Here is an 8150-nt window from a genome sequence, read left to right as displayed (position 1 = left end):
GAGAAGGAATTTTTGAGAGAAATTAAATTGGAAAATAATTGTTGAATTTAAACATACAGGGCGGGGCAATAACCATTAGCACTTTGGATATCTGCGAAAATATAAATTTCACAGAAATATTTGCCTGAAATAAAATTGCACAGTACGAAGGGTCCCATCCGGTGGCGATAATAGTTTTTTTGCAGGTGGAGGTACTTCGGACATTTAACCCTTTGAGGACAGAATTAAAAATATTGTACTGAGCACATTTTAATTTTGATAAATTATTTAAAAATATGTTTATAATAAACGAAACTATGGGAAGGTAAAGTCAACAAGATGTCTTGATTATCCTCCAAGACATAGGCAACACATATTCCCACTATGATTTTTACTAGAAACCAGTAGGCACTTAAAAAAATTAATTTAAAATTTCTAGTTAGCAGTAGTAACCAGTTGAAAGGGTTAAAGGTCACCTCCATTTTTTTAAATGGTGGTACATGCATAGAACTTTCATAATTATATAAATATATCCTAAGTGGATGAGTAGAAAAAAGGAAAACTCATGTTTTAGAAATAATAAAAGAAACCTTTCAGCTGAACACTGTTACTCATCTCTTGGACCTCTCCCTGGTTTACGGATCCGGGGATCAAGTGGCAGCCCTCTTGAGAGCTGGTTCTGGAGGACGTTTGAACGTGGATGTCAGAAATAATAGAGAATGGCCGCCTGCAGTACCGAATAAGACTGACGTCTGCGACACTCTGAACCCTAACGATATTTGCTATCAAACTGGTAAGCTTCGACGACATTGCGAATAGAATTCTTCGTCGCTAGAGATAATTAACTGCCATCACTTGTCGCTAGAATTTCTAAAGCCTATACAAATTTCAGGTGACTCTCGAGGCAATCAGAACACCCAGTTGACAGTCCTACAAATAATACTACTCAGAGAGCATAATCGCGTCGCTGACATTTTGGCTCATCTGAACCCACATTGGACAGACGAGACGATTTACCAGGAGACTCGACGAATAGTAATCGCAGAACATCAACAGATATCGTACTACGAGTGGCTGCCAATATTTTTAGGTGAGATCATTTCGTTATAATATGGAACAACGCGGTAAATAATATATGTAAGTTAAAATTTCGTTTCGAGACTGTTCAAGATTAGATAATTTCACATTTTTTGTAGACGCGCATGTCGGCCATATTGAATCCGCGATTGTGAATTTCGAAATTTTGATTTCAGATTTATAATCAGCGACTACAAAAACCATAATGTATTAATTTTTACGCAAATCTAGTGAGTTTCTAACATAAATGTCGGGCATATTGAAATTTTGATGTCAGATTTATAATCAGCAACCCACGAAGACCATAATGTTCCGATTTTTACGCAGATGTAATAAATTTCTAATTTACATGTCGGCCATATTGAATCCGCCATTGTGGATTTCGAAATTTTGATGTCAGATTCGTAATTCAGCGACCACAAAAACTACGATATACCAATTTTTATATTCATCTGTCGACTCCTACCAATTTCGCGATTTCAGGCCACTGTGTGTTAATTTTGACGCGAACGTGACTTTTTCCAGGCGTTCAGGGCACATACGGCAACAAGATTTTGTATGAAACGAAGGACTACGTGGACGACTACGATCCCAACGAGGACCCAAGCGTTATAAACGAACACTCGAACGCGGCTTTCAGATATTTCCATTCCCTTATCGCTGGGCGCCTTAAGTAAGTTTAAAATAAAAAAGTCGCGTCGGTAGGCGGTATAACTGGTATACACAGCAATGTAGCCTTCCGAGGATTTCAGAAGTCGGCTCAGAATGCTGTCTAAATATCACTTGAAACGATTCAGTAGGATATCGATAAAAGTAGCCTTGCAAAATATGACAGCTACTTGGTTTGCAATTATCTATCGGTGTACCTTGAGAACCGGTACTGGGTGGGACTGGTACCTATTACACGATTGATTACGAAACCTTTGCAACTTAGTCTTTTACTATGATACATATAATTAGAACATTTGCGCAGAGACTGCTAATTTCTGGAATTGAAACGGTGGACATGATATTACTAAATTACTGTGACTAAATCTTCGATGTTACTTTTAAAGGAGACATTAACGATCAGTTAATGGAGTTTAGAGTCGAGTTTATTAGGTTGCCCGTGAATTTTTCAGCTTAGTGAGCGAACATCGATATACGAACGGCGCCTTGAGGCTCAGCAACCATTTTAATAGGCCAGCCGTTATCGAGGATCGCAACAACATGGACGACCTCACGAGAGGCATGGCTTTTCAGCCACAGAAAGCCAGCGATCAGTTTTTCGATGAAGAGGTACTGTGAATCGTCATAAAAAATATTTATCACTCGACACCCTGCATGCTGAAATCACAGATTTCTTAATTTCTAATCGTATGTGATTAGATAAAAATTCAAGTGTTTTCCTTGAATTTTTTTACGGGGAAAAATTTATTTAATATTTTTCAATTTTGAGAGTACTTTAGGTATGCTTCAAAGTACGTTTAGTAATTTTTTGGATTCATTTCACACAGAAATCTTTGGAATATTAGCATCAGTACATCAGATATCAATTTCCTATAGCAAGTTCTCGTGGTATTAGTGAAATCGAAATCGAAATCGAAATCTTTTTTCTAAAAATATGAAGCAAACTGGGGTTAAAAATAGTGAAAATTGAATTTTTTAGAAGTGTTTAAAGAGACAGAATCAATTTTTACCACAATGAAGCAGCGTTTGTGCAATAAAAAACATACTTTAAACCATAACATCATTCCAATTGTTTAGTTCATTGTTAAAATATTTAAATAAAGTAATCGTATGTAAAATTTGAAAACGATCGATCGATTAGTTTTTGAATTATCATTCCCACGAATTGAAGAAATATACTTTCAAAAAAATAGGCGATATCTCAAAGATTTCTGTGCAAAATCGATTGCAAAAATTACCAAGTGTATTTTTAAATGTACCTAAAATATTCTCAAAGTTAAAAAGATTAGACACAAATAATACCCTGAAAAAAAATATCACAAGAAACACATAATACTTGGCCTCTTCATGCAGTTAAAGTACGACATAGAAGAAATTGGACAAATAAATAAAATCTGTTGTGTTTCAGATCACACAATATTTATTCAGAATGGACAGGCCGCTAGGAACCGACCTTCGAGCGATAGATATTCAGAGGAATCGCGACCATGGCCTAGCATCGTATAACAGCTTCCGCGAATATTGCGGTTTGCCTAGAGCGAAGTTTTTCACCGATTTTGCGGACTACATTTCCCTCTCGGTAGGTGGAAGTTGGATTTGTAAATATACGCTTAAAACGGGCTCTGTTTAAAATCACTGGGGAGCAAAGTGAAATGGAATAATTTTTAACAAAATTTTTAAACTTGCTACCACGTTGAATTTTAAGCGCAAATGCTCGAACAATATTAACACAATTCGCGACCGATATTTTACGTTTCTAATTTTACGTTTCTAATGCCGAATACTGACAAAAATAATAAGCTGGACATCGTTAATTTGTATCGTTAGAGCAAAGATAAAAATTACAAAATGTGTTTTGAAATATCAATGTTGTAAATATATAGAGTATAATATAAAAAAAATTTCATAATTTGTTCATAACCAGGAATAGAATTTCAAGTGATGTGAATTCACGTCAGCGGTTGCGATTGTGTTAAGGGAGGAAATATATTGATTTAATATGAATATAAAATTAGCATCGCTATAAACGATTATTTCTCTGTTTGCAGAATATTCAAAAGTTATCTAACATGTACGCCAGCCCTGAAGACGTCGAGCTGACTGTAGGTGGATCGTTAGAGCAACATGTGCCAGGAACACTATCTGGTCCAACGTTCTTATGTATTCTTACTACACAGTTCTATAGAACACGCGTGGCTGATCGCTATTGGTTCGAAAGGAGCGACCACGATATAGCATTCACTATAGGTAAATATTCCCAATATTATTTATTAACCAAATAGTTAATAAATAATTAACCCTTTGCATTCGAAAGGACTTTGCACTTGACTCTCAGTCACCACTAGGTTTCCTTTAGGTTTTCTTTAAGATTAATTTCTTTGGAATTCGAAGTGCCAATAAAATTATTGTCGTTGAGGCAAAGGTGACCTGATTCTCAAATCTCAAATTAGAGATCTCATTTTCAAAGTTAATATAATCTTAGCATTCGTGGCAATAGAATGGTAAGAAAGGTGGTAGATACCCAGCTGGTATCAGAAAAATACCAGAAAAATAGGCCTCGAGTGCAAAGGGTTAATACATATGAGGCATTCACAGCACAAATCGATTGCCTCCACTTTTTGAAAAATTTCAAATTTAAGTGTCGAACCACTTGGTATAGTCATAACTTTTAGGGTGTCCCAAAAATGTTGGAGATCCTTGAAAAGGATGGTTTGCGGGGTGATTTGAAACAACTTTTTCCTTTGCGAAATTGTCGTACGAGACTTCGTTAAGGAGATATTAACAGAAAACCTGCAGTAGCATAAGCTACGCGTTAGACAGTCGAAGTAGCATAGACTATACGCGCTCGGCGGCTGAAGTAGCATAGACTATACACGCTTGGCGGCCGAAGTAGCATAGGCTACGCGCTAAACAGCCTCGCTCTGATTGCTCGAGGTTTTCTGTTAATATCTCCTTAACGAAGCCTCGTACAATATTTTCGCTAAGGAAAAAGTTGCTTCAAATCACCTCCCGAACCACCCTTTTCAAGGACTTCCAACATCTTTAGACCTCTCTCTGTATAAACCATTCCCGACTGATCTCCAAACATCTCGGCTGCGTTTAACATCACCATCAGGCCTAGAACGAAACGCTCCCTTCCTTTTATCCCCGCTCTCTCGCTCACTCTTAATCGAACCGCCCGAACACTAACGAACCACTTACGTAATCGGAAATTCGTAATTTATATTGAGATCTGTATCTTCCCAGAGCAACTGAATGAAATACGAAAATCCAGCATATCCAGGCTGTTCTGCGACAATGGTGATCACATTACCCACATGCAACCGAGGGGATTCCAACAAGTATCCGACGCGTAAGTTTCCTACTTTGCGACGCAGCTTATAATTTTGTCACCAGGACCATCCAATTAAAAGTTTCTATTAATTTCAGCAACCCCGTCGTAAGCTGCGACGCCATTCCAGCGATGGACCTCTCGTTATGGAAAGATTACGCGCCACATATAGAAACTCGTCGAAATCTAGGCTACCCTTATTTTAAGAAATAAGTAAACCTAAGCTAAAAAGAGATTGTTTAAATTTTCTAAAGAGTTTGTAGAAACTGTTGAAATTTTATTAGATATGTATAGATGTACTTACAAGAATTGTTACCAATAAACTGTATTACTTTTTGTAATATTTAGTTGCGTACCACGAAACCACCCTCGAAATATTTTGTAGTATATTTATTAGGAAAGGAACGATGGTTTCAGCGAAGAATGAAAACTATGGACATGTTGGAGGATCCGTTGAGTAGCGGTTTCTGGGAAACTACGTGACGGGTTAATTGGTCTGCGAAAGAAAAGGGAGGTGATGGAGAATCCAGCAATTTGAAGCAGGTAACGTCGTCACGTACCGTTAACAAAAGACGTCAGCCAACAACAGATGTTTTGACCACGTTTACGTCTTAATTGTAGGCGCGCAAATTAGGTCTGGGGATGGAAGTCCGTAATCTCATTTCACCAGCTGTCTTCCATCAACCACTTCGCTTGAGATCTTGTGCTTCAAACTTGCTTTATCAGGTGACACTTTTTATCTCACAGAACACTTACATTATTGTGTCATCACTTGTACTGTAACAAGCTAAAAAATTGTGAAGTTAAACAATATCATTAATAATTTGTCTTTTCATTAATTTGTGATGCTTTTGTGTATTTCAGTAACAAACTCTATGATAGTAGAATGTCTATTGCTACAGTGATTTGAAATTTAATTTTCAAGCTGAAATATATCCTTAACAACTTGTAATACTTTTATGTATTTCAGTACAAACTCTACGATAGTAGAATGGCCACCACAGTGTCGATCAATCGAAATTTCAATTGAAAGAAAATGTGTCGTCGTCGAAGACATTGATTATCGACCCGAACCCATTTAATATCATGAGTCTGGAAACGCACGGTTGCGTGTGTATTATGAGTAATGCGTCAGCAATCATGCTACCTTCCAAAACAAATTACCCCACGAACGATCGAACTGGACGCTGGTATTCTAAAAGAATCGGTAAGAAATTAGGAAGCACTCGAACGATATAGGTCACGAAGTGAATAATGAAAGGAAAATAATGGCGTTGCCATTAGGCGAAAGTAGCTACGTCACGATCCATTCAACTTATTAAGTTTTTTTTAGGTCTGAAACGTAATGCCGTGTGTTCATTATGATACTTTACAATCGTGTGTCTAGCAGTCTTATAGGAATACTATTGCATTACTGTAACGTATTCGAATTCATTACTCGCAACTTTTATCTAGACAGAAGAATCTTGCATATTGAGAATTGTATGACAAGTTTTTGAAGGACAGGAATAAATTAATTTTTGAAAAAATATATAAACGACTTCGAGAAACGTTAAAACTGTACTAAAGAGTATGAAATTGCTTGAAAGTATGAGAAAATGCACTGAAAAGAATGAAATAATTTCTATTTGAACTGTATTATTACTTACCAGCACTTGATGAATTTGTTTTAATTATTAAATACAGCATGTTAAATACAATGCAACCTTCCCGGCGACGGCGCAAAATTTTTTCTTATGTATTTTGGCCTGCTAAACTCGAAAATCGCAATGAAAAATTTTTCTATGAATAGGTTTTCAAAATATGAATCGTTGAAGTGAGATACCATCACTTTTTAGGCCACATCTTGAGTTAGAAACGTCCGATTAGGTCGCGAAAGATGCCATATTATAGGTAATCGAATTTCCAACAATTGCTTCTGATATTATTTTCCAATCGGTTCAATAGTTTAAGTGTTACGGGCCAATATATATGAGAAACTTCGATATTTCGGCTAAAATAACACGAAAATTTCTTCGATCGCCATGGAAAAATAGAAACTCACAAATTAGGTCCAGTTTCTTATCGTTTACGTATAGATCGCACTTTTACGAAGAAAACAAGCGTTTGTTGAATTAAATCTATGAATAAATACCGGAGTTAGGAGCAATTGAGTAAAGGTACAAAAATTCCAATTCTACTCTGTTTTTGTATTTTTCTCCTATTTATGTAGGAAACGTTTATTTAATTCATTTCGATTAGAAATACAATTAAAAATACGATTAGAAATCATTTTGGCCTTTTCTTTGTCTTCTGCTCTTCTTTATACATATATGTCGAATTGAGTAACCTGGTCCTTTTCGAAGTCGTCTAATAAGGAAAGAAACAATATTATCCCTTTCTTTATTTGAAATGCATCTATCACTCTCTTATAGACTGATAATTAGAAATGTCTCTCTATTATTAACGATAGTCAATTATCTACTATACTTTCGTATCAAGTACAAAGAAAAGACTTCGATAGATCACCAGTGTCAACTAACACGAATAGAAAGAGACTGGTATGTTCAGGTCAAAGGTGAACCGCGATATGATAATTGGGCGAGGGATATTAATTGCGAATCAATCGATGATGCTACGAACTATTTTACGATAACGTATCTTTCCGTAGTGGAAATCGTGAAAGGACTAAATGACCCATTGAGGGTCGTCGATGACCCACTGCTAAATATACAAAAAAATGGCACCTGTTATTTACACGGTTAAATTAAAAAATGACTAAATTTAAATAAATTTAATCTAATCTTATTTCTACATAATTACATGCATGATTATGTATTTTAATACTCATTTCGTGTATGATAGCCTGAACAGCATTATTTATAAAAGTTTCGCAAATGTATCTTATTTGGAACCGCTGCTGTAAACACATTCAAGTTTATAAAAACGTATCACGAGGAATAAAAACGAATTCATGATAATTAAATGTATTTTAATACTTATTTCGAATACGATAGGCTGAACATCATTATTTATACAAGGTTTGCAAGTATATCTCTCGTCTTCAACCGCTATTGCGTGTTCAGGTTCGTAAAAACGTAGCAAAAAAAAAAAA

At 35.9% G+C, this 8150-nt stretch overlaps 1 protein-coding gene across 2 annotated transcripts in view; it reads left to right on the top strand.

The window, feature by feature from the left end:
* Positions 1 to 5399, top strand: part of LOC128892943 (peroxidase-like) — a 34115-nt gene extending 28716 nt beyond the window's left edge. For both annotated transcript variants that reach the window (XM_054153618.1, XM_054153617.1), the window contains exons 7-14: positions 577 to 772; positions 872 to 1069; positions 1582 to 1729; positions 2178 to 2334; positions 3134 to 3304; positions 3774 to 3972; positions 4972 to 5077; positions 5155 to 5399. In XM_054153618.1, coding sequence (XP_054009593.1) covers positions 577 to 772; positions 872 to 1069; positions 1582 to 1729; positions 2178 to 2334; positions 3134 to 3304; positions 3774 to 3972; positions 4972 to 5077; positions 5155 to 5269 — 1290 coding nt within the window. In that variant the 3' untranslated portion in view covers positions 5270 to 5399. The remainder of the gene's footprint in view (positions 1 to 576; positions 773 to 871; positions 1070 to 1581; positions 1730 to 2177; positions 2335 to 3133; positions 3305 to 3773; positions 3973 to 4971; positions 5078 to 5154) is intronic.
* Positions 5400 to 8150: the final 2751 nt, after the last annotated feature.

Source organism: Hylaeus anthracinus, unplaced genomic scaffold, assembly GCF_026225885.1.
Source record: "Hylaeus anthracinus isolate JK02 unplaced genomic scaffold, UHH_iyHylAnth1.0_haploid 2, whole genome shotgun sequence".
In the NCBI taxonomy this organism is placed as follows: Eukaryota; Metazoa; Arthropoda; class Insecta; order Hymenoptera; family Colletidae; genus Hylaeus; species Hylaeus anthracinus.
This window is presented reverse-complemented; position numbering and strand designations above follow the sequence as displayed.